General features: G+C 45.2%; 1 protein-coding gene across 4 annotated transcripts in view; it reads left to right on the top strand.

The window, feature by feature from the left end:
* Window positions 1-27,886, top strand: part of CDC7 (cell division cycle 7) — a 310,273-nt gene that overhangs the window by 87,918 nt on the left and 194,469 nt on the right. For 2 of the 4 annotated variants that reach the window (XM_069641776.1, XM_069641778.1), the window contains exons 3-4: window positions 6,546-6,641; window positions 17,513-17,648. The exons of 1 other annotated variant lie outside the window; for it this stretch is intronic. In XM_069641776.1, coding sequence (XP_069497877.1) covers window positions 6,546-6,641; window positions 17,513-17,648 — 232 coding nt within the window. The remainder of the gene's footprint in view (window positions 1-6,545; window positions 6,642-17,512; window positions 17,649-27,886) is intronic. One more of the 4 variants, XM_069641777.1, reaches the window with a different exon arrangement.

Raw genomic sequence — 27,886 nt, forward strand, 5'->3', positions numbered from 1 at the left:
CCACCCTACATTTCATACAAGTACTACTTGCGTCCCGAGAGAACTTGGCTACTCTGGCAGGAGTGTAATTAACACCTTGAACTGTTTCAACTGGTTCAACTGACATTTGATCAATTGCCCATCCTCCACTGTCACGCCCTATTCCCTCTCCCAAGCTGCCTTCATGGTGCTCCTCTGTGGGAGGTGTGTCTGGAGGAGGATATAAAGTTTGGACACCATGCACCCCCTCCCCAGCACAATTAATTCAATGCACACATGAAATTCTGGCTCGTTGGGAAAGGAGGGCGACCGTCCGCAAAATGCAGCCTTTATCTGGCTATATTGTAGAATTTGGAGGTGGCCACTTCCAACCTACGAGAGAAGTCTTCAAATGATACAAACCGTCCCTCAGTAAAACATGCCCCCCCCCATCATTTGACCCAGCGTATCACAGGACCACCATCCGAGCTCTTTATCGAACATGGTAGAAATGCCTTAGAAGTTCCATAAAGGGACCGCATTGTGGTAAGGTGCCTGAATTTCCAGCTTCCGAAATATTCTCGACCAGGCATCGACTGCAGTTCGAACCAGGTCAAATGTACAAGAATAGATGTTCCGGTTACTAAATATTACTGACTTAAGGTTTGTAGAAGATGCACTATAACGCTCAGGGGAAGATGTGGCACAGCATACCAGTGTCCAGAGAAGTGGGCTTGAGCAGGCAGATCGTAAAGTCAAAGTCCGGTGCTGCAAGACCACTGCGCTCATAGATCTCAGTCAGTTTTCCCCAGCTCATCCCAGCCATCTCCCCACCCCAAACAAAGGGCTTTGCCAACGTCTGAAGCTTGGGGAAGAAGCTCCTCCCCGGACAAATGGGGATGTTGCAAAAAAAATGGAGCGGCTTCGGTAGGACCCCCATCTTAAGTAGCGTGACTCGCCCATACATCGAGATCCGAAGTCCCGCCCATAAAGACAGTTTTGGTTAACTGATGTAGGTATGATTTGTGGTTATCCGCCAATGATGGGTGATTCAGAGGAACCATAATCTCCAGATACCTAAACTGGAGGGGGATACCGATGAAATCCTCCAAGATCGACCAGTAGCGGGTGTAAGGGGGAAAGGTTCAGACTTGGTATTATTGATCTTATACCCAGAGAATTGTGCATACCTATGTACAGCTTCCATGATCTGGCGCAAGTTCTGTTCAGGGTCACGGACATGGAGAAAGGTATTGTCTGCATAGATCGAGATGACTTGGGGTGGATCTGAAATCCTAATCCCTCTATGCCCATTGGTTCCACAAACTAACACAACCAGTGGCTCAATCATGAACGCAAATAAGAGGAAAGAGGTCACCCTTGTCTGGTGCCCCTTCCCAATGAAATGGGGCCGATATGGTTTGATTAGTACGAACACTGGCCATTGGGTCGGAGTATAACAACTGTAGCCACTGCACATAGTAAGAACCAAAGCCAAATCAGTGAAGAACCTGAAACAAGTGGTGCCAAGAGACAGAAGCAAAAGCTTTTTCGGCATCCATAGACACCACCACAGCTCTAGACTGAGAGCTTATCTGTGCCATAACGCCGAAAAGTCGCCTCAGATTAAAGGCAGTGGATAATTATCATTGTAATTGGTTATTTATAATGCACTTACTACCCAAAGGTTTTAAGCATGCACCGGGGATCGAATCTGTGTTGCTCTGCGTTGTCTTGCTTCCAAGACGAGCACGTTGCCCCTAAGCTAGCCTGCCTAGGATCTGGAGGAAATAAAACCAGGCTGATCTGGGTGCACTAGGAGAGGCATGTATGGGAGCAGTCGGGTACCTAAGAACCTAGCCAATATCTTTGCGTCCGTATTAATTAAGGACAAGTCTATAAGAGGACACATCCTGGGCAGGTCTGTGGGGTTTAAGTAATACAGTTCTGATGGCCTTACACATAGATTGGGGAAGTGCACCCGCCACCAAGGACTCTTACGAAACATGTAACAATCAGGGGGCAAGTTCTTCCTGGAATTCTTTGTAGAGCTTATTCCAAGCCCGTCTGTACCGGGAGCTTTACCATATGTCAGCGATTTCACTGCTTCCACCACCTCCTCAACTGAGATAGCTTCTCCACGTCTTGGGCACCCTCTGCCAGTAATACAGGCAGAGCAGAGCAACTTCCGACGGGTATCGGATAAGATCAGCATCTGACACGCTATCACAGAATACAACTTCAAATAGAAATGAGCAAACAAGCTCTCAGCCCTAGACATCCTGGCTAGCAGCCTACCTGCCTTATTTCCCTCCCCATAACGCCTGGCCCTAACTGGGATGGCCATATGCAGGACCTCTCAATCAACAAATTCATGAAATCGCCCCGGTAGTACACAAATCTGAACCAACACAACCCCGTCCTGAGTCTTACCATGCACATTTTCAAGGTCCCTCAGTTGCCCCTCCACTGTGTTTAACTCCCTCCTGATCTGAGAGCCCCATTGGAGATCCATAGAAAGATTCCCCTCACCCACACCTTAAATGACTCCCAAAGTGTATAATGTAAGTGTATAATGTAATGCCACTGATCCCTCATTTAGCTGAAAAATTAACTACGCTCAAGTATTTTAACACCGCCAGGGGCATCCTCCAAGGAGGACTGGGAGTGATCAGAGAGCCTTTGGGGTAAATGTCACAGTTCTGGACCATCTGAGGCAAATCAGGGGTGGCAACCAAAAATCGATACATCACCCTGAGTCATGGACCGAGGAATAGAAGGTGAATTCCTTCTCACGCGGATGTAGTGTTTGCCAAGCATCGGCTAGCGGTACATATAATAATATACATATAATAACAGCTGATGCAAATGCTGGGCAGCTCTGGACAGTGGCAGTTGATCTGTCAAGCCGATGGTCCAGGATGGTATTTAAATCACCCCCCCCCCCCCCGCATCCCCAAATAACATGATCCTCATTCCCGTCTCCTATCTCATTTGATATTTGGTGATAAAATGCTGGGTCGTCCACATTCGGCCAATAGGTATTTACCAAAGCGAACAGGTTACCTGCCAGAGTACCCCTTACCATAATAAATACTTGGGTCAATACTGCTCCCGGAGATCCTGAACCCCAGGAAATGATTTATTAGAGTGAGTACACTTCTTGACTGCGAGGAGTGATCTGTATATAACTTTAAAGGGCCCCAATTGCATGCATATGTCTCGTGCTCTGTCCCAGCGCATGCGTTTCCTGTAGCATTGAGACCTTGGGTGCGTGTCTGTCAATGTTCGAAAGGAATCTTTCTGGCCTCGACAGGGTTATTCAAACCCTGCACATTCCAGGGCAATAGCTTCAGCGGGAGCCCACCTCTGCCCTTTTTGTCACCCGCCATATGCAGTTGCCATCACAGAACTGGAAGCACCCTGCAGTGCTCTACATAGAGCCACTTTCCACATGACCATACAACTTTTTAACCCACTCCCATACCCCACAACCCTCCTCCCTCACCATCCACCCCAACCTGACAGTCTATCCCCCAACACCCTTTGCATATAACATCAGGGAGCACAATGCGAACTTCAACTGAATCTTGAAAATGTAAAGGCGAACAGCAGAGCATCCAGTAAGGCACAACACAATAGTACACCCAACAAGTGGCGGAGCTACATTAGGCCTCAACATATAATAGATCAGTCGCCGGGTGCCTAGATGCGCATGCGCTTGTCTGCCTGACCAGCGCCAGGACCCTGCCTCACCGGCACAGACGTAGAGCTTTCAATGTATGCCAAGGCCACCTCCCGGGTGTTAAAAAAAAAAATATGCACCTGCAGCCTATGTTGTAGACGTAACTTAGCTGGGAACACCATGGCGTATTGCACATGCCGATCACGAAGTAGACGCTTGACATGGTCATATGTCTTTCTGGCCGCCTGAACACCCATCGAGACGTCAGTATAAAAATATACCCTCGCAGACCCATAGTGGAGGGTCCCCATTTCCCTCGCCAGCTTAAGAACAAGCTCCTGGTCTGGTTATATAGGAGCCTGGCGATGGTAGTCTAATAATAGTGAGTGGTGGTGCCCCAGAAACTGCAAGGAGACTTGCACCTCCCCTAAGATGAAGCGCAGCAGGCTCTCGACAATGGGCTCCATGGGACCGCAGACTGACTTCTCAGGGACCCCAACAATTCTAACGTTCAGGTCCGAACGGGATTCAAGAGCGTCACACTTCAGGCGCACCACCGTCGGCTTCTTCTTGATGATCTGCAAATATCTGCTGTGCTCCTCCACTGTGTCCTCCAGGTCCCCAACACTTGTCTCCACCACGGTAATTCGGCCACTTTCTTTATCCGGTTTGTTGCGTAAGGAGTTGACGGTGGAGTCAGTGTCATTGAGCTTAGCATTCACTGTTGCAAACCCAGCCTGCATAGTTATCATTTGTTCATCTGTATTTCATAAATTTAGGAATTTTGCGAAAAAGACTATCGTGACCCTCATCTGTAAGCAAACGCCAACGAAGACACACAAACGTTTGAGGCTTTCGTGGGACTTGAGCTAATATATCGAAGGTACCATTATCATGGCATACATATTTAAATGCTAAATATAGCATCTCACAGAACAATATGCTGTTGTATTGTTCTTATCTTTTAGGAATCAACTTCCTAACGTGAAAAGGTGATCACATATACTAACCTGACTGCTAATATGGCTTACCCCACATAAACGCAGCATGGAAGGATGATTCACCTACGCAATGCACGCATTTTGGTGGCTAATATACTAAATGGTAGCACTTACTATTAGGATTTCTCACGGGACTACACGGCACCTGCCTAAATGAACTTTTTTCTTAACACAGGCGCACTAATCAGGGAGGTTAGGAAACACACCTGTGTGACAACGGCTTGTCTAACATTGAAAAGGTGTCTTTTTTTGCATTGGAGCTCTTTATTTACCCCGTATATTCTTCAGCCTTTACTTGGCATCTGATAATATTTTAAGGTTGTATGTAACCCACATCTTAATTCTCTCTCAAATATTGCAATTTGGAGCATCTTTTGATACCCTACAAAGACAAGTAGGGTCCATGAATGATCACTACAAGCCAATCCAAGTTGTGCAACTGGTATCAGATTCAATTTTTTTTACTAACACGGTCTGGCACTTTAGCTGGCAAATGGAACTCAACATTATGACCTTAACTGTCTAGAGGAACTCTAAAGAGTTGCAAATGATTGGTGTTCAAGATATCATGAAACATCACTAACTTAGTTTTCTGGTTCTCTTTATTTTTTTTCTCTTTTCTTTCATTATTTTTAGTTTATAACTATTCGAAGGCAGGCCTCCGTCAAAGTACAGTTTACAGTACAAAACCTAAAAGCACAATATTGCATTAATATCTACATTAATCTCAAAAGATCAGAACATTTTGTTTAAAATAGGCATGTGATAATAAAACCGATGACCATTTGTAAAAACCTCAGCATGGACACGTCCCACCCGGGCTACTGCTTTCCCATTTTTGCGCTCATAATAGACCCCAGCGTTCGGATCTTAAAAATGTTGAGACTATTAACACATGTTCAAGCAGGGTACAACATTTCAGGGCTTAGCTGGCTAAAGGAGTTGGAAAGTGCACTAGGTGGCTCCAGACTGGGGCGAGCCAACACCTCCTTGCCAGAGAGTGGGCTTTGCAGAAAAAGAAAAGATGCGCCTCATCCTCACGCCCTCCCTGGCAAAGGGGACATGCGGGCGAGGTACTAGGCCTGCTCTTCCACTTAGAAGACTCATGGGCCAATGGGAGTATGCCTAATCGGAACTTGGCAAACCAGGATTTTAATTTTGCTGACATCGAGAGGTCCAAGTATACCTCCGACCCCCACACATCCTTAAGCAGCAGGTAAACCCTCGCTTTGTTCCTTTTTAGGCAGTTATCAATCATCATACTCCATGCCCATTCTCTAAAATTGTACTTAAGTACCACCTTGTAGGCACAACCCAGCCTTGTGGGGTCACTCCAAAGATCCCCCAGTCCGATGTTGAAGAGCATAGTCCTTGCATGTTTAAACCAAGGAAGTTTCCTACCACCTGGCGTCCCAAGAACCTCCTCCAAGCCCTCGCTAAACAATGCCAAGGCTTCGTTATTCCAAATGCGCAGCCAGTGAAACACTGGCTGCATCATAATGGCATGTTGGATCTCAATCGGGCCAAATTTGCATATCACTGCGGTTGATGGCGCATTGCAGGATAGGCCCAGCAATGCTTTCAAAAATGTATTTACTGCTGTCTGAATTGTAGTACAATCATTAGCTCCCCATAAATCAGCACCATATATTATCCCTGGGATTTTCTGGGCCTGATAAAGCTTTAGGGGTACCGAAAGAGCCTCGCCCTCCAATCTTGTCATTTGTTTTCATGTGTATGGAATTGTTAATGTTTTATTTAATTTACTGTTTGTGTTTCGAATATGTCTAATCCTTCCCTCTCTTTCATATAATAGATTTTTACACTTGTTTATATTTCCTTTTGTCTCTTGACTGACAATGTGACCAACTGTGAATATTAATTCAGTGTTTTTGTTTAAGGTTTTGCCTTGAAAAAGACAAAGTGGCCGAAACACGTGTTGGCAAAGATTGGGCCAAGATTGTACTTATCTCAGCAAACAATTGTGATTAAACAAGGTACTGCATTGTGTAATCTCGTTTTCACTTTTAATCAACATTTGTGATCGCGCATCTCTGTGGAACGACAATTTGTTTAGCTATCATATGTGTCCATATTGGATACACTGGGAGGGGCTCTATCCGGCTCAGCCGACTGCGTCCCTATGGGGGGTGGCTTGTAAAGGAGACCATCATGCCTTTGCAGTGTTTTCCGCTGCCCCTAGTCATGTTAGCAGGGATCCAAGGCCTCACAGGAGGACATGCGCAGTATCGGGGTACCCAGCCTGGGTGTGCAAAAGGTTGATTGCTCTGACAGGGGACAGACTCCCTTAACAACCAGTCACTGCTCTGTTACCAACTCTGGCTTCAGGTTGCACATCCCCTGCACAGACTGGTCCCAGTACCAGCCACACCACCACAAGGTTTTCGGCTTCTCAGACTAAACTCGGGGCTCAGACTCACCAATAGTGTAAACATTACTTCAAAGGAGCTCGATATCCACGTCTGCACCATGAAAAAGGCATCTATCAATCCCCTGTTGCAGCGCCACATGTATTTCGCCGGACTTGGCTCCCCGCGCCTGGCCACAGCAGGGAAACCAGCCCCGCATCTATCCTCCTCGATATGCCTCCAGGGCGCTCACCAGCAGCACACTGCCAACCGCAGTGAGGCCACAACACAGCCCTGCTGCCGCCTGCACGCCCACAGCTCCAGTCACCGGAGCCTATGACGGGGCCTTCAGCCACACAGCAGGAGTCGATCTCATCCAGACCTCCCGGCACTTGCCAGCAAGATTATTTCCCTGGTGGCACCGCAGGCCCAGCAAGGTCAAGCCACAATCGCAGGCAGTCACTGAGGCTTAGCCACCCAGTGGCCAGTTCACCCGATACTAGGCCACTTCGTCCCCACCACAGTCGGGTGCAAGACTATACAGTGTAAGACTGTCTTTGTGCCGAAATAGGATTGGCGCTGAAAAGGATTTTGTTGGACGCAGAGTTTATAGCTCAAGCCGCCATCACTGCTACTTAGCAGCGCCCCTTAAGCAGTGGCCTTTGAAAAGTATATTTAAGTAATCCTTTGTGTGTTGGTTAAGTGATATGAGTATTTTATGACGAAAGGGCATATCGGCCCTGGGCGATCGTCCCACAACAGCGTGATAGAAATCCAGCCGTTTAGGTGTATCTGCAACTACCTTTTGAAGAAGCCATCAATTGGTATCTGGAAACGATGATATTCGCAGAATGGCAGGATGTAGCTGTGTAAAAAAACATAACAGAAATGTGTCCCAGTAGCCGTTCTGTATTCTAATTGATCAATTTGCCCATTAATTCTGCACTGTGTGAAAACTAATGAGGAACACAAACGTGAAACAATGCAAACAGAGAAAACATTGTGGAAAGTTGGGAGTCTACGTTGTGCTTGAGAGGTTAGTGCTATGGGGTATGTTTAGCTCGCAATGAGATGCGGATGCAGAAGCTGATGGAAGAATTCGAACAACACATAGACAGCATTTTAATGGAATAATAGCGTAGAATTTGGCATTGGTGGAACCTGGGGGAACCCAGACGTGTACTAAATGCATTTCGGTGCTGGACTGCCCATGTGCCCGGGACAAAGACAAGTACACACGAGTTGTTTTTGCGTGTCGTTGCAATATGCCACAAACAACAACCTATTGCAATGTAAGCCAGCAATACTGGTCAGAAAATGAAACTTTGTTCGTTCTTCTATAAACTCGTCTACAGTAAAACGTACACAATATTCAGCATTTCCATTCTCTCGGCGTAACGCAGAGTGTCCGTTCAGATCAACCAATTTTCATAAAATGAAATTACATGTTCCTTTGTCCAGTTTTGGAATGGTGAACCTGATCATATTTGACGGTATTACACACCTCCCTTCATTCCTTCCATTCAGAATCCTCCCTTTCTTCCAATGACGAAAAACAATCGAACCTTCCGTGGAGTTCCTATGCTAAGTTTGCTTTTGGTGAAGAAAAGCGACAAATCAAAAACATACTGTGTAGGATGTGTTGGTCTTCACAGCTCACAAGCAAAAATCAAACGCGGTGACCTTCACTTCCATGGGAGCGATTAGCCCTGCAGACCAACGTGGCATTTGGAATATTTTGGAAAAACTAACATTGTTTTTAGAAAATATTTCGAATTCCAATGCCACGCGATCGCAAATACTTTTTTACTCTTCGAAATTTATAGTGCTTTACTTATTTTATGAAAACAGTTCCAGTTAGTGTCCTCTCTATTGTCACATCTGCGTGTGCCCTGTTTTCGAGGAGGAATGTGCTCTGCTGAAGATAACGTGAGACACTCGCAAGCCCTTCCATCTCCACTGAACTTCCCACGCACTAACAAATGTTGGAGTAGAGGCGGTATATCCCCCCCCTCCCCGGAACCATGCTCATACCGGTCAAATGACGTCTAAGCTAAGGTGGGAGACCTCTCCACCCCTCCTGTACCCATTTGCATCACCCATGTTTCATATAAGTGTAACGCTGTGTCCCACTGCTCACACTCCAAGCGCCGCACACATCCAGCCCCCACCACCTCTGTCTGCCCAGCCCGTCCCCTGTCCTCATGGCAATGCAGCTATTCATTTTTGCAAGTAGCGAGTCTCGAGCCCGGACAAAATGTGCTTGTACGAGAATGTCAGACAAGCCCTGCTCCAACCTTAGTGCACAATCCGTCCCGGCTGACTAACTCAAGCCATCATCTCCAACCCCTTCCTGCCAGGCTGCGTTGCTATGAACCCATAAGCCCTGTTCCCTTTGAACGCATCTGGTCCCCAGACCGTACCCCTGCACCACCTCAAATTCACCTCCCATATACCTAATCAGGAGTGATCATATATTTTGGTAACACTAACACCTATCGCCAATGTGTTTGAAATCGTAAGACTCCAAAGGCCGCAAATCAAACATCAGCCCTTATGATAAGGTATCAGATAGCAACGGCCCCTAACACATGACCAGATTTAAAAAAAAAAAAAAAAAAACAAAAAAAAAAAAAATATAGGTCAGAATGCACCTATTTCACACCAACAGCCCCCTTTCATGCTTTGTTTTGCTTACAGTCAGTAGTTCTTGCATGCCAAGTTTGTTATCTAGCCTAGGTCTCATTCCTTTAGTGGGATGCGTATTTATTCAGCTATTTGGACACGTGCTTGTTAAAGCAACTGCACACCCCACAGTTGCTTTCATGCTGATATGCATCTGACCCTCCCCCGATCAGTGAAGGATGCACAAGAGCTTGCGGAAAGGGGGAAAAGCAGAGTTACACTGTATGGCATCCTCCAACAGGCACTTCTTGCAAAATAAAATTGACAGAGGTTACATTTGAAAAGACAATTTAGACGCTTAATATTTTAATAGCTTTGAAATTCAAGTTAAATGGATTTCCATTGGTCATGTACAATGTATAAACATTGTTCAACATATATAAATCGCTGCTAATCATTTGTACCGGGAAGTGAACTGTTCTACGAGGTCTGCTTTCGTTGGACAGGGCACGTCTGCAATGTTTTGTGGCAATGTATGTGCCCTAGGAACAAAATCATGAGCGATACCATGAGTATGCATGTCCAACACAGTCAAAGTGAGATCTTCCACAAAATCGAATTCCATTTCCTGGTATATTGGCTTGACCACCCATTTTTTGCTTCTTTTTGCAAAGGCCATTGTGTAACGAAGCATCCCAAAGTTTCCTGCAGTTCTCGATTGTTATCTCCCTAGGTTCTCGTTATGTGCTAATACCGCTAGTAATGTTCGATATTGCATCCCGTCTATGCCGAAATGCATTCTCTTGGGCCTGTACTTTAAGCACATATTGTGGAACACCTCTAAATCTCCGGTGTGACAGAATTCTGCGAGTCCCTTCAGCTTTGTGTGGAGGCGAAGATGGATCCAACCACTTCTTCTTGGGTTCCTGTTCCTCCGATAAAGGTCCATGTGCACATTGGTGAAAATGTAGGTTTTCTATCCATGAGTGAACGTTGGAACAGTGGTGCATCAATGAGTGCCATTTTTCAAATAGAATTTCCTCAGACCCATCACCAGTTTTGATGCTCCACCAAAGATGGTTGCTGAAAGACTGGGACCACTGTAAAATATTTTCAGAACCCTTTTTTTTTTTTACATGCAGCTATGATTTTTTTTGATTGATTTGGCAACGTGCCAAACATCCAATTGGTGGCAAATGTTTGGAAACTGCTCTCGCATGGCCTTGGCCATTGAAACATGTCTGTCAGTGGCTATGGGGTCTGTTTGCATTCCCCTCGATTGGAGATCTTCCAGGGATTGTATAAAACCATGTTTCTCCATGGCCAGTGAGGATTTACATTCGGACACCTGCACAACCACCAAGCTCGCAATTATTTTAGTTTCTATGTCCTGAAAGTGGTATGTGCAGTACTTTGCAGAAAATCCGGGGCTGTCACACTGTCCAGCTAGCCCGAACCGTTTGCCAGAGAATGTCCTTTCAATAGACATGTGTTCAATTTTCCAGGCTTGATCAATAGCGGAATACAAATTCTCTTTGATATTTGTAGTACTGCGTTTTAGAAAGGAACTGAAGTCCAACAAAATTGACAGAAACTGGACAACTTACTAAAAGTAAAGCCACTGAAAAGTAAAGCTGCTGCACACAGTACATTTCCAGCTGGCACTTTGCCCAGCATCGGTTGAGCGGACCATGAAAATGTACCATGGAGCTGGGCACAGGTGGTTTGTAGTTTCAGGTTAGTGCCTTGTGATACACTAGTCCCATTCACCAATGGCTCGCCACATATTTTACCCCTCACTGGATGGACACATTTCAGCATCAGTATACTCTCTACCAGGCAGCTGTCAAATACGATGTGTTTGTGCTCCTTCATTAGACTATCGTCCTGCATGAAAGTGGTTTGTGAGTCAACTGGACACACTGTAATCGAGATGTTTGGCAAGTTCCTCTGTCAAGTGCGTAGAAGCTTCAGTCTCTGTTAGTTCCGCTTGCGTTATTTGCACATGAATTGGAGAAACCATCAATGTAGATTGTTTATTGGGTGGCCCTTTTTTTTGCGGGTGGAGATTGTGTGAAGTGGTCAGTGAGTAATTCAAAAGCATCTTACTTATATTCAATTTATTCTTCATCTTGTCGAGTTCTCACATTATAGCAATGGTCCAACAACACTTTGCTTGCTTCGCCGGTCACATTCTATTCATTGTCTGGCCATTGGGCATAAGCATCTCGAGTCTGCTTATTGACTGGACCATGCTGCGCCTCAAATAATAGTTGCTCCATGGTGAAATCTGTTTGGCAAGCAGCATCTTTGGGTTCGTTTGTTGTCTGTGTCTTTATACTTCTTTTTTTTCCTGGGCCTCTAGGAGATGGGTTGTAAAAACACGTTCAATGTAAATCCAACATACAGTATATAGCACTTTAGATTAAAAAAACATGTTCTGGACACACCACCAGCCCATTTAGTAAATGAAATTGCTTGCAAGTTACCCTTATTTGCTTGATGTTCTGTGAAACCATGCTCTTCACTGTAACTACCGCACCAGCAAGTTGGTCCACCACCTCTGATCGATGTGCCTCCTCTTCTAATTCCTGACCTTGTATACTTTCCTTGAATAGAATATTCATTAAAAAAACAAGTCAATCATATTTGAACTCAGTCTTTCATCGAACACATCTCTTACATGCATACCCTCATAAACAGTGTATGTCATTTAGTCAAAATAGACATTTCGAATTTCACCTGATTGATGGTAAGTGTACTCGATCAGAGATCACCGTGCAAAACCTACTGATTGTAATGTTGCACTCAAGCATTTAGCATTGTATTCTGCATTGGGGTAGAAATTGTAACGTTAGAACTGAAATGATAAGAGTTTGAAACACTGCACGTTTATATGAATGTCTCTGTCTAATAGTATCCGATGTTGGATTTACTTTCTTTCATTCAAGGGAACTGTCAGTACGCGTATCTCATACTCTGGACCAACTCCAAAGGATGATGTAATTGTAGTCTAAATACTAGCATCCCCCTGTAACACTACTTGTTTTAGTATGGATGAAAACAGTCAAATTGAACAGACAATAGGATGCAGAAAATGGAACATATAAATAGAAACCCATAAATGAAACATTATGTAAACAAACAACGGTATACATAAAATATTTCATATCATTTAAAATTCCATGCAAAATAAATTTGCATATTCAAAAAGTGGTAAAAGGGTAAATTGGTTTTGCATTAGATATGTGGGAAGATCCAACTCTCAATAATATGAACTTCTGCAAGTCTGTATGGCTCACCATTGGTATACTAGACGTGTCAGTGATATCGTCACTAGCGAGGGTCTGTGCTTCAGTCAATATGCCCACCTAAAAGAATTGACATGTGAAGCAACCGATGACGAAAAGATAATGCTTATTTCGAAGGGCACTATGGCATTGTTTTCTATGTTCATAATTAGTTTCTATGATGCTCCTAAAACCAGGGACAGATGTGTAGTAAAATGGGGTATAGTTATAAAGTAGTACAATCTTGGAAATATGCAAAAATATAGTAAGAAACGTATACAACGAAAGCACAAATCCGTTCATGTAGTTAGCTGTTCAGTACCCCAAGGCCTACAGCGAATTCATCATCCGGAACTCACCTGGTCCCGCGTGTGCATTAATAGAGTTGGAATTGCATTTGGAAGCAGTTTACGATACGTTCTGAGTCGCTTCTTTATAGTGTACTGCGATTGGTTGTACATATCCGGGGTAAAGTGCAGGCTGCAGATGCCGAATCGATTGGCCCTCAAGTCTGCCAAGACATCCTAGGCTCTACTATCAAGCTTGCCTGGCGGAAATCCACAATATCTGACCCATTCTCTTATTAGATCTATATTCCTCAGGAATGTATGCATCATTGTGCCCTTAGGTTTGTCATGGGTCTTAGAACGGCAACCGTAAACCATACAAGCAGGCATTCTTGAAAAATCTACAAATAGTTACAAAAATGTTTTACATGAATGCGTGAGAAAGATGGAATTATATCAACATTTTCTATGCAATGTTTGTTTTGGTCACAGAAGCAAAACGTGTAGCGTAGTAGCATATACACTAGGATAACTTTCATACAGAATTGATTGATGTGACGCAAATCGGAACCCGTTCCTTGTCCCTTGAATGTATGTTCATGCATCAAAGGGAAACCTGCTTATAGACATGGTCTGCGAAGGATGCAATTCTATCCCAATTGACACAATGGCATTTGCTATATATTGAGAACAGAACAAATTAAACAGAAGACGATGGTAAAGGCAATGAGATGAATGAACATTACACTATTGGGTACATTTGTTCGAAATAGATAGAATTTAGAGGTTAAAAAGAGATGATTAGGTGACCTGCCCTTACCTTCACTAACAAACAATTAGATTCAGCAAGCAGGGTAGTTAGTAGCAGGAGAACAGGTAGCACGATCAACGGTTGACTTCCAGTGCTCACAGATATTCTCAGGTAGCACGATTACGAGTTGACTTTCAGTGCTCACATATGTTCTCATGATAAATATCAAGGGGTTTATAAAGAATTAGAAAAGTGGCTCTGTATGTGAATGAGTGACATGTTTATGGCATTGTCTTATGTGGATTGTAGGGGCACGGTCTGAATCAATGGAGCCAGTAGACACGGGGCCTGGGGAGGCCATGTGTACAATGGGTACGACGTCCTTTCGTCACGGGATGTATTTTTGCAGGGTTTTTTACTGCAAATTGTTTTCTACAAAAAACGCATCTAATATTTTAGAAAATGGGGGGGGGGGGGGTTGGGGAAACCCCCCCAAAAAAATTTGATGGGTTTTTTCAACAACAAAAAAATCCTGGTAAAAAACATCCCGCAATGAAAGGACATGGAACACCGTACAATGGCACCTGCGCATAAGATACCTTTGAAGTGTACATGGTGTTTGGCACATTGGCTGTTCCCATCCTGCCAGCCCCCTCGGGAGGGCACGGCCACAGGTGAGAACTGCCATTGATAGTGGAGGGGGGATGGAGGGGCATAAGGCGTGCAGAAAAGGGCAGGAAACTTGCTGAATGGAGACACACTTATGTGTATTGCAGGGGCACGGTCTGCTTCAGGGGAGCATGCCGGAGACACGGGGTCTGAGGAGGCCATGTGTACAATGGTCCCTGCGCATAAGATACCTTTGAAGTGTAAATGGTGTTTGGCACCTTGGCCGTTCCCACCCAGTCATCCCTGCCAGGACAAGTGAGCATGTCCTTGATTCACTGAAACATTTAAACAACTATTCAGAAAAGTTCAGTTTTATTTTATTTGTTGCTGATGTTGATGGCACAAATGTACTACACATTGTATACTTCGGGTTGCAGCACAGTGTGGGAAAATCCCCTGTACTAACTGCTGTCACTGGGGAATTCGGCTCGATTGGCACCAACGGCACAGGCGGGTATTACTCGCCAAACGCAGTATCCAAGCCTCCCATGAAACCACCATGTAAGCACATGATAGGCCATCAGCCTGTACCACTTGTGGAAGAGAAACCTACAAACTGTATTTAAATGAACATAAGTGTGCAAACCTTATTTGAAAATGCAATCTTGTATCCTATGGCATAGTTGCCAGTAGAAATTTGACTTCATGGATCAATCAACTTGGGCTTTAAAGTGTAGACACATTACAAAAGTGAACAACTATGCATTCCATAACGTTTGGGGCACAGAGAAAGATTGTTTCTTGGTTGTACGTGAAAGACACATGAGATGACCACTATGATTTCCCCACATCGCGAGTGATGTATTGAATTGCAAGACTTTATTCTTTTGGCAGTGATAGATCAAAGTTACGACAATATAGGAGACAAACATGAAATGTTAGTGGCCTAAGTGACATCACATCTAGAGTACACTTACTCGTTACTTGCATTGCGAGGGTGAACTGTTGCGCGCAGTTTGTGCATAAGCACCATCATAATCCTCAACACGGACCTTGAGAGGCAGGCTGCCCTGAAGTCATGCAGATCGGTAACGCATAGCAGCATTCCGATATGTAGGACAAGCATCTAGAGTTTTCTCTGCAGCAGCAGTGCTCCTCCTCGGTTGGATTGACCTCGCACCGATTGCAGGTACACCAGGTGGAAACGTCTTCCATGCGACTAGGCTCAGGCGATCCGGTGATTTGTCCTCCCAACTGTTGTCCGAAGCCCCATCGTTTCTGCATCTTTCTCTTTCGACTAATTCTGCCTCGGAATACTCCTGCTCGTACTGGTAGGGCTGTATTGTTGCCATTATATGACAAAATTAAAATAGATAGTAATGATTGTACTAGTATCTGTTCGCACGGGCTATGAGCAACGAAGATAGTTGAACAGAGCAGAAACCGGTACAGAGGATACACAAAAAAAGACAGTGAAATGCTTGAAAAAGAAACTCTGATGTCTGATCAGAAGAGGTCTGTTTATACTTATTGAGGAAAGAGGTGGCCTACCATTTACATGGAGACGCGTCATTAGATGGCGCACAGAGAACATTGACACAAGACGTGCATTTGCATTGTGAAATGGGCTGTACCACTCGAGTGATGTCAGCTTCAGGGGCAGGGGATATGATTCAGTGCTGCCAGGGCAGTTCACCTTAGGGTGATGCAGCAACGGATAAGATTAGCACAAGAGGGCCGCACCTGATGCTTGATTTCGCATGTGTAAAAGTATGGAAAACTAAGGTACGATGCATAGGAAATGTTTTTACAATCGATCAACGTATGCTTAAAACCACATGCCCGAACGCTCGGGACAATAATATTTTTGAGTACACTATTCCTTTAATTGCATCTTGTATTCTAGAGATGCTGCTGCTTCTAAAGCATGAACGCAGACCCTGGCAAATTTCCAGAAGACTTTCTTGTGTATGCCATGGATAGTGCCAACCAAGCACTTAATACCTCAGAATTTGATTACTTTGACAAATAGTGAAATGGATACTTGTATTAAAATACAAGTAGATTTTCAATGTCCTGTGGTGCAGGGCAGGCTTTAGAAAAAGAAGAAAAATAACAGTATCTAATGTAGTGCAAAAGTGATAAACCCATCAATGCTTCAAGCTACTGGATAATAAAGCATCCGTTTTAAGAGCGTCATTCACAAATCTCGCACCAACTTGAACAGCTCCACTGGCTCCTACTAAATGGCTGCCACTGTTGCAGCATTCACCAAGATGCACTTGTTATGCATCACCGAGCAGCTGACTAGCACCAGTGCCTCTCTTCCTGTCCCTTCATGATCTCTGGCAGCAAGCAAAAGGATACATGGATCTAATTGTTTTGGCCATCAATGTTAGTTCAGTTATTTTAAGAAGAGCCAAATAATGTGATTAGGTTTATGCTTCTCCGCTTGTACATTGTTCTTCCTAAAACACAGTTCGTTAAGTTCTTCCTGCAGGCAGCCACACCTACACTGCGGGGGGGGAAGCCCTACAAGGGTTTAGCAATTTGCTTACCTGCTCATCACTAATCATCACAATTAACTTTGAAGACCCGAACAAGTAAAACTAAGAGGGATCCTTTAACAGCTGTAACAACTGCTCACTACGACCTGTAATCTAGCACCACTGTATGGAGTTCTGCAGTCAAATTTCTTTTAGGTGTTAGCACGATAAGGAAGTTATTTTTTTGAAATGGGTGGCAATGCTGAGGGTCAGGGTATCGTACTGTATTGTGGCAGAGAGCACATTGTTCTTTACCCATGTCCATTACAAGAACGTGTAAGTCTGCAGATCGCAAACCAATATTAAAATTCATGGCCACATTTGTAGTTTGGGTAAGGTGTGGTATAAACACCAGCTTCAATGCAATCATTCACCTGTTTATTTTTTCCAGGCACCTTCAGTTCTGTATACCTTGGTACGGCACTATTGAAATCGGGAGAGGAAGAGAAATTTGCCTTGAAACACCTAATCCCAACAAGTCACCCAGTGCGAATAGCTGCAGAACTTCAGTGCCTCACAGAGGCTGGGTAGGTATATATATATATAGATATATATTTTTTTCTCTCCATAAAGTTAGTTGGTTTTAGAAACAAACAAATGGTCACATAATTTGAATACTAGACGAGTTTTCTTACAAGTACAATCCCATATTTTTGGTTTTCACGCATACCTGTGGTGCAACGTGCCACCATATAAGTAGAAAATCATTGCTGCAGATAGTCGGAAATGTTTGCATGGCATTTATTGTATTTTTTTGTGCATTTGTATGGCACCTATACAACCAAGACTTTTCCAGGTGCCACAAGGCAGGGGTGGGGGACAAAGAGAAAAAACAATAACGGTCCTACTAGGCCTTGTGACATTCGGATCATGCAAGTACATCAAAGTAAGTGCAAAATGTGGGGAGGGAAGGTCGGGGCGGAAGGGTTCCCAGGGACTAGGCAAGTGCTAAGGGAGCCAAGAAGGCAAGTGCCAGGGGAGCAAGGGGAGCGGGTAGACTAGTGCGTGAGGTGTGGACCAGACTCAGTAGGTTAGTCAGTTAAGTGTGCACGAGGACAACTGCTAGTTAGGAGGCTTGGGGGACTGGTCAAGGATGGGCCTGGCCCCAGTAAGACTCATAAGGGACCAGAAACCCCATGCAGGGGGCATTAGCATGGGAGGGAGAGAGGGAAGGAGGAGGAGCAAAGGAATGTCTTGAGGAGCTTCCGGAACTTAGGGAGATCCTGCTCAAGTCTGAGAGGGACTGGAAGGCCATTCCAGAGGGAGGCCCCTGCCAAAGAAAGAGCTCCAACCTCCACCCCCACTCTCTGCTTGGAGAAATGTCTAATCTGCAGAGAGTTGGAACTAGTGGACCGAAGGACTCCAGTAGGGGGTATTTAGGCAGAGAAAGTTGGCTGTAGGGAGGTCCTAGGGCCCAGAGACACTTGTGGATAATGCAGAGGGTCTTGAATTTGATCCTTGCAGCCACTGGGAGCCACAGGTTTTAGGACGGTCCCTGGGCTTGTGGCCAAGGATAAGTCTTGCAGTTCTATTCTGGATTGGTTGTAGAAGGCGGAAGGAGGAAAGAGGCAGGTTCAGAAGTAGTCCAGCCTGAAGAGAACCAGATCTCTGGAGACATTGAGTTTCAGGGGGAAGGTGAGAAAAGGGAGAAGGCCTCGAAGAAGGTACAGCTGAAAGTGGGCCTTCTTGGCAAGGCCAGCGATATGAGGCGAGCGAGGATTCGAAGATGACGCCCATATTTTTTTGCCTCACACAAGGTTGAGGGGAGAGGGCCCAAGGAGGGCGACCACAGAGTAAGATGAAAGAAGGGGACAGGAATACCAATGAGAAGAATCTGTCTTACTGGCATTAAGACAAAGATCATTAGCAGCGAACCATGCATGAATAGCTTTCAGTCGGGAATGAGAGAGGAGGGAGGAGAGGAAGAGGAGGGGAGCTTGAAGGAGAGCTGTGTGTCATCAGCATAACATTGGAAATGAGGAGAGAAGGTGGTGATCAAGTGGGTGAGAGGAGCAAGGTAGATATTGAAAAGCCAGGGCAAGAGGATAGAACCCTGAGGGACACCACAGGTAGAGAGTGGGGTGGAGGAGAGAAACGGGCCCAGTTGGACCTGGGACGGGCGATCAGAGAGGAGAGGTCAACCAGTCCAGTGTCGGTCCGTGATGGCAATGGTATCCTATTATGAGGATGGCATGATTGTCTGTGGCAGAGCAGAGGATGAGGGCAGTGGGAAATTTGGAATCGAGGTTAGAGAGAAGTTCTTCACGGGTGTTCAGGAGAGCAGTTTCTGTGCCTCTGACTGCTCGAAAGCCAAACTGATTGTCATGGAGGCAACCAACAGATTAATTGTAAAGGGTTAGTTAGGAGATGACCAATTTCTCCAAGAGTTTGCCCAGGAAAAGAGTAGTGGAAATAGGGCGGTAGTTGGCCTGGCAGGAAGGGACCGTAGACTGCTTTTTTAATAGGGGGTGCACAAGGGAGTGTTGGAGGGGTGGTGGGAAGGAGCCAGTGGAAAGGGAGTGGTTGCAGAACTCAGCCAAAGAGGGAGCGAAGGAGGCAATGTTGTCCTTGAATGTTCTGGAGGAGCAGGATGGCACCTGTTTCGAGGAGACTTTCATAGAGCAGATTGTCTTGGTAACCTTGTCGGGTGTACTGGATAGGAAGGTGGAGAAAAGGGGGGGGGGAAAGGTGGGAGGAAGGGTGGGGGCCAAGGGAGGCCTGAGAGTAGGAGGGGAAGGAGGGTACAATATATCATGGATTGTCAATATGAAATGGGACTTCCAGGGCTGTACAGAGGGCCTGAGAAGGAAGAGGAGAGATGGAGACAGCAGAAAGACTTGCAAGTTCCTTATAGATTTTAAAGAGATCAGCAGTATGGTTGGTGGCCCCAGAGATGCAGGTTTGTATGTGGGCCAGCTTCTTGGAACGGATGGAGAATCTGTATTGCCTTTGGAACAGGCAACATGTCAGTTTGTCAGAGGATGTGCTAGAAGCCAGCCACTTCCGTTCCGCGACTCTTGCTTTTCAGAGAGGCACTTGGAAGCAGGCTTAATGCGGTCCTCATGGTAGGGGCAAGGGTGTGGAGGGTGTTGGAGATAGAGGTGCAGGTTAGCAAGGACTGAGGCAGTGGGAGAGTCCGAAGCAGGAGTGGAAGGGGGAAGAAAGAACGATGCAGCAAAGCAGCTACTGACACTCGCTTCATCGGTCGAATGACGGACCGGGAGACTGGCTGTGCGGAAAGAGGGCTTAGCTGGGGAGCCAAAGAGCTCAAGGTGAGAGGAGAGGGAAGCATGGTCAGACCATGAGAGAGGTGTTGTGAGAGGGTTAGAGCAAGGGAAAAGGATGTCTGCTGCAATGAGGGCATCCAGGGTGTGCCCGGCTGAGTGGGTTGGACGGGAGGAAAGAATGGTGAGAGAAAGAGAGTCACAGAGGTTGCAGAAGTCGTACCTGGAGAGGCAAGATGAATATTGAACTCTCTGAGGAGGAAAGGTTTAGATGTAGAGGTCAGGAGAGAGGAGGTAAAGTCGGCCCACTCTGTCAGCAAGAGGGAGATCGGCCCAGGGGGTCTGTAGATATTGCGAGAGTGACTGAGAGGGTAGGAGAGACACATAACTTGCAGACAAGGCATTCAAAGGAAGACTAGAGTTGAGTGGGTATGATAGAAGCAGAGACCCATTCAGGGAAGATAAGGGCCACTCTACCCCCAGACAGGTTAGGCTTGGGCATGGAGAGGAGCTTATATCCCTTTGGGAGAAGAGTGTCAAAAGCAGTGACAGAGCTGGCATTGAACCACGTGTCGGTGAGGGCGAGGACGTCTAGGTCAAAGCCTTCTATGAGTTGACAGATGTCAGAGGAGTATTTAACATCAGAGCGAGAATTTAGGGTAGGTTGGTGAAGCCTGGTAGCTGTAGAGTGGCAGGAGAAGGGTAGATATTAATGAGAACGGGAGACACCTGTCAAGGAGGAGGAGGAGGTTGGCCTGAGGGCCCTGGGCCATGATAGTGCCATTCTGATGGCCATTTGTGATGCGCCTGGAGAATTTGAAGTGAGCCAAGAGCACTTCCCATCTGGTTCCACCATGAATGGGCGAAGAGAAAGGAGAGAGGAGTTAAACCATATGGGGAGTCCATAGGTCTGGAGAAGGAACGACAAAGAGGAAGTCATTAATAGTCTGCCTGGAGGAAGCGTTGATATAGATATCTGCAATGGGCAGTCCTGGGTTAGAGGCCAGGGGACGCTTCTTTAAACATTGTTCTACCAGGCTTTGAAAGAGCGGGAAGTTATAGGTAATTGAGTAGCAATTAGAGTAGATAGGGGAGATGGAGCACCATAGGGGGTGGAGGGTACAGGCAGATGCCCGGGTGGGGGGGAGGGCGGGTAGAGCGGGATGAAGGAGAGCTGCACAGTGCACGAGGAAACTCACAAGGCAGTCTAGCAGCCAAATGGCATAGATGTGGCAGGTATTTTAAGCAAAATGCAAGCAGGGCAGCAGATTATAACCCTAGAATTGAGGTACCAAAAATCGGGGAAAATGTAGAGTTCAGCAGGGGCAACAGAAATAAGTACACCTAGATTTGCAGTTCAAAAATATTTGAAGATGTAACAATTTTAGCAAGGAAGCACAATTTCGAATCGCCTAATATAGAGGGTCAAGCGTACGTGAAGAGTGAATCAATTCAACAGAGGCAGCCAACCTTTAAAAAGCACCTAGATTTGAAGTTAACGCAACCAAGAAGAGTGTACAACAGTGACTTCTCTGCATCTCCTGATTTAGTTTCAACAGTTCTATCCGCAATCGCGCACTGTAAAGTCGCATCCCACACTGCTCCCCTTCACCTTTTCCTAAAAAATTAGATTAATCCGCCTGTGCAGCCATCTCGTTTCAAACGTTTTCTGTGTTTGGTACGAAATCAAATTTAGGCACTCCTTTCATCTGGGCAGCCATCTCGCTTCTTGCATTCTGTGCTCCTCACTCATTCTGCCGGATCTTGCGCTGCAGTCATGCGGTGCTGTGTATGACTCTCGCCTGCCATCTCACCTGTCATTTACCATCCCTTCCATACCTACCTGCCACCCCCCTAATCTTCCGACTTGTAACATCTATATCGGATGTAGCCCCGTACCATGAGGTGTGGCTATGTCTTTGTATGTATGCAATACCACTTGCTTGTGATTTTTCAATGTGAGTATGCTTTATGAAGAATGACTTTTGCGCTTTCTGTAACTAGCGCCTGATGCCTGAGGGTTTGGTGCGCTGCTATAAATGCTAAATAAAGCAGCAATTCAACAGAACCTTTAAAAACGCCTAGTTTTGAGGTTAACTCAAACGGGAAGAATCCAAGTATTTAGCAGGGCAGCGGACTTTAAAGGCAACAGGATTTGTAGTTCCTAGGGGCAGGAAAGATGCAAAGTTCAAGAAGGCACCCGAATTTAAAAACGCCTAGATTTGAATTTCATACAGGCAAGAAAAATGCCAGCATAATGACAGGGCAGCAAAGTTAGAGCACCACTGATATTCGGAAACAGCATGGAAAAGGTAGTATTAGGCAACAGGGGCAGGATTCAGCTGACAGTCAGGAAAGTAAGGAGTTGGCAGTAGATGTGAATGCGCAGGAGGAAGGTGTGAGAGGCAGTTCGAGGCAGGCCAGATGGGTGCTCCAGAGCCACTTAGCGCTTTGATTTTGTTACTGCTGGTGACAAAGTTACTGCGCTTCCTACTTTTTGTAGCATGGCGGTTGCATTGTTTAAATTGTTTCACTCGCTGTATTGTGCTCCTTAGCACTGTATGAATTGTTTGGCTTTAGTTAAACTGGTTGACCTCGTTTTTGTTTCCCTAATGTGTTTTGTAATTGGCATCGTAGATTGTTTGACGATGGTATGTTATGTTATGTTATGTTATTGAATTTCTATAGCGCTACAAGCCCTAAGGCATCCAAGCGCTCCATCACAAGCAGAACAGGTCAGTGAGGACAACCAAGATGTAAGTTAGATGAAAAGTTCAGTCTTCAGGAGTTTCCGGAAAGCCAGGAGATTGCTCTCAATACGAAGTCCTAACGGTAGGTTATTCCAGGCCTTAGCCACGAGTACCGGGAAAGAACGTCCATTTCCACGGGCTTTCTTAGTCCTTGGCACCTGCAGACTTAAACTCGTTGTAGAGCGCAGATTTCTTGCCGGTTGATATATTGTGACTTTGTCCTTCAAATAATTAGGAACTGTTCCATAAATGCATTTGTGACCTAAAGTCAGCAATTTAAAGGAAATCCTGGCTGATACAGGGAGCCAATGTAGCTCCCTTCTCGCGTTAGAGGTGGGTTCATGCCTCTTCATACCGTATATTATACGTACAGAAGCGTTTTGGATTTTCTGCAATTGCTGTAAGTCTTCTCTACTAGCCCCCCCCCAACAGAGCATTGCAATAGTCAAGTCGTGGCAAGATGATGGCTCTGACCAGTTTGGCTCGGTTGTTTTCAGAGATAAGAGGGGCAACCTGCCTCAGTACTCGTAGGTGGTAGTGGGTGTTTTTTACTATAGCATCCACGTGCGCGCCTGCATCCAAGGAAGCCTCCATATATACACCTAATGTTTTTACTTTGCCAACGACTTCAACGAAGCTGTCATCAACCTGAAAGCCAGTGAAAACCTTAGCTAGTCCCTCTCTTAGTTTATTGGGCCCGTAGATCATTAGTTCCGTCTTTCCTGCATTTAGGCATAGCCAGTTTGTGGTCATCCAATCTTTTATTACGCTGTATAACTTATTTAGTATAAATTGGTCAGCCTGATGGTCACCTGAAAGTTCCATTGACAACTGGAAGTCGTCAGCATAGTTGGTAAAAAAATAACCCAACTTCTCCAATTCTCTGCATAGAGGGGCAATATAAATGTTAAAAAGCAAGGGCGACAGGCAAGCTCCTTGTGGGACACCACAAAGGATAGTCTCTGCTTCAGAGAAGGCCTCGCCCCAATGCACCCTGGAACTTCTACTCTGTAAAAAAGATCTCACCCAGTTGACCGTTTCAATGGCCAAGCCGCCGGTATCCCGCAGTCTATGTAATAGAATCTTATGATCTAAAAGATCAAAAGCAGCGCTGAGATCAAGTAATATTAACAGGCCTAGTCTGCCTTTCTCAATTAATGATAACATCTGCGTCTGGAGATCGACCAAGGCGCTCTCAGTGCCATGGAAGCGGCGGAAACCCGATTGCCTCTCGTGCAACCTTCCCGTGTTTTCAATATATAATTGAAGTTGAGAGGTAGCAACCTTGTCTACCAGTTTCAGAAAGAAAAGTGTATTGGTAATTGGACGATAGTTGGCCGCATCTTTCGGATCCAAGCCAGCTTTTTTTAGAAGGGGGGTGACAGCCACTGATTTAATGGCTTGTGGAACTGTACAGTGCCTGAAAGAGGCGTTTACAAATCTGCACAGAAATGGTGCAAAGATGTTTTGATGATCTAATATGATTTTGGATGGAATCAGATCTCCTGGACAACTGGTAGGATTCATAGCTTTCATGATGTTTTCAGTCTCTGCCAAGGTGATTTCAGGGAATTTGAAACCAGTATCCATTAATTTTTGCTCCTCTTCTTGTGGTTCAGTACGGTTAATCGTATGATTAAAATTTACCTCTTGAGTAAAAATAGGATTTGTCTCAAGGGTTTGTTGATGTGATTGCCTCCGAATTTTATCTTGGGCGCATGTAAGTTTATCAGAGAAAGCTTTCTGTGTTCTAACACAGTCCTCTTTAGTGGGGATGATTGAGTGGTTTAAAACTTCCGGTTTTTCCCAAGACCTAAAAAGGCGAAAAAGTTCCTTGGTGTCATTTTCAGCTGAAGCTATTTGGTCATTATAATAAGTCCGCTTTGCTTCCGCAATGGCGTCTTTGTATGTTTTGGCATGGGTTTTCCAGATAACTCTATTAGCTGAAATTTGGTCTTTGCGCCACGCGCGCTCTGCTCGTCGCTTAGTGGCCTTCAGTGTAGTTAGCTGTGGTGAGAACCATTTTTGTTTGTGGTTAGATTTTCTTATGCTTTTTAGTTTCATAGGGGCTACTGAATCCAGTAAGGTGGTCATTTGGGAATTGTATTTTTCCACAAGGTGGTCCGGATGATCGAAGTCGGTTGTGGCGAGCATGAGTGAGGACAGGCATTCTGTTAAGATTTCTGTAGTGAGTGCCTTGTAATTCCTGTGCATTATTTTGCGCGGCAGCTCATGTTCATGCTTTTGTAAGGGAGGAAGATGTATTAGACTAGAAACAAGGAGATGATCAGACCATATACAAGGTGTGGTGGTGATGTTTGATAAGACAATATTGTAACTCGCCATCCAATCCAGGATGTTACCTTTGACATGTGTCGGGTCGTTGTTATGCACCTGAATGTTAGTTTTTTTAAGCATTTTTTCCAGTTCCTTAGCTTTTTTATCTTTAGCATCCCCTTTCCACAAATTTAAATCCCCCACTAATATAGTAGCTGAGTTTGTAGATAGAATGGTATTTAAAGCATTAGTAAGCTGTTCATTGAAGTTGTGGTTAAGTCTGGGTGGTCTATACACAGTTATCATGTTTATACTGAAATTAGGATTTGGGATGAATTTAGTGTGTAAAATGTCACATCCTTCGCAATCAATTTTAGATTCATACATTTTCAAATCCTCTTTGCATATAACAGCCGCTCCCCCCCCATGTCCATCTTTGCGATGTTTACCAAAGAAGGTGTAACCTGGTGGGGTAACCTGTTCTATCGTAGGTCCATGCGCCTCCGACAGCCAAGTTTCAGTCAGGCACATGATATCAATGTTATTGTCCTTAATATAATCTCGGACATCTATTGAGTGTTTAACTAGCGATCTGGTGTTGAGGAGCGCTAGATTTAATGTGGCTGTATTTTGGTTTGAGAGATGCGCATGCAAAGGCATATTTGGCATGTTTTGCCCGTCAATCCCCTTGGTGATATCTAACCCAGGAAAAGTTATGTTACTATCCATTATTTGGGAGATTTGTATGTCAGGAAGAGGGGGTGGTGCAACATGACTTTCTTCCTTACATAGGGGAATTACTGTATGTACCACTGGAGAGACATTTACTGTGTCTTGTTTCTCCATAGGTAGTGGGCTGACACTAGCCTTTGTAGAACTTGGCAGTATTTCCGCGTGTGTACTTACTCGAGTTAGGTTTAAGCCCAATTTGCGGTATGAATTGTGTGCCCCAACAATAACCCATTCTTCACACCCCAATACTTTATATGCACAAAAACTATGCCACTTGCACATGTCAATTTTTTAAATCCTTTCCTACAGACATAAGTAACAGAACAAGTTATCGCTAGCTACACCAGTTTATATCCCACTTCCCTGGCTATTGCACCCTAGCATCATAGACCTACAAGGCTTCCATCTGGACACAAATGACTATGACCTTAACATAGAACACCTTGAAACAGAGTTTCACACAGTACTCTACTCGAGTACTTTGGGGCACTATGGATCAACACAGCAGCAAAGCTACCTTGCGTTTTCCCCCTCACCCCACGCCATCCCCCCTAAACTAACCCACCCCATTCCTCTCTTTCGTATTCACCCTGGCTCCTGTATGCCATACAGATCAGATGGCGCTGCGCTGTAAATATCCCAGTACCACGACATAACTGGCAATGCTGTGGCATTAAATGGCTGAACTATTGTTTTTCTGTGTTCCATTATGCCATACAAACTAATGAGTGCATGTTTCACTATATTTCTCCCAGTTGGGAGTTCTGACTCCTAACGTTTCATGTCAACGGCCAAGCAAAGCATTCATAGTTTCTTCCTTGTCTGCTGTTGCAGAGAGGCGTGATCTTTGGATTCCAATGCCTGGCTGCAGCCCTAACAAATGTGTGTGCCCCTCCTTGCCAACATTTCCGTCCCCACCACACAGAGCTCATAAGGGTAGTTTGGTTGGTTCTGCCGCGGCAGGGATCACAGGGTTACTTAATGTCATTTGTCATTGTATAGCACCTTTTCCCAATGGTATGGCCTCAAATCATTGTAGGTTAACGCCCTCGGGGGACTGAACTTCACAGTGTGGGAAATTCTCCAGAGACGTTTTGAGAGTGTGCATTTTGGCCAACACAAAATTGGGTTGGGATGGCTAATTCCATGTTAGCTACACATGTCGAGCAGGCATGTGGATGGGTGCTGTGAGGTATTTTGGAGTGTGTGCGAATGTAAGGTACCCATTATGTCTAGACCAAATTGTTGTGGGATTTAGCTGCATTCTGATGGCAGTGATGTTGTGCATTGTGTCTTAGATTGGTGTATGGTAGCAGGCAGGATGGTGCGGACAGGTGGCCCCCGTGCCTGCGGCTAATATCCCTCAGCATGGCGTGCGATACATACCCTTGAGTCCAAGCTGGTTCCTTGTTCTTGTCGATATGGCGCAGAATTATGTCCTGGGGTCTGCCAGAGTTTATTTTCTACCTTGTTCTGGAGAGATCTTGAGGGGAAACTATACTGCGCCGGCCTAATTGCCATGTGGGCAAACCCAAAGGGTGGCAGGGTTCATCAGGTTGTAGGTGGGAATTATCTGGTGGGGCGCACAGCAGTTTCAATACATTTAAAGTAGAATTATTTTTGAAAAAAAGATTTAAAAAAATACTTCTTGTGATACAGGTATGTGCTCATGTCTGGTGAGGCACTACATATAACTGTACAAAAATGGTTGGATGAGCTAACACCGAAATACCCGTGCACTCAGTGAGAAAAAGGAAACGCAGCAAAATTCAATACAAGTAC

This window comes from Ambystoma mexicanum, chromosome 1q, assembly GCF_040938575.1.
Source record: "Ambystoma mexicanum isolate Mex_15411 chromosome 1q, UKY_AmexF1_1, whole genome shotgun sequence".
Classification (NCBI taxonomy): Eukaryota; Metazoa; Chordata; class Amphibia; order Caudata; family Ambystomatidae; genus Ambystoma; species Ambystoma mexicanum.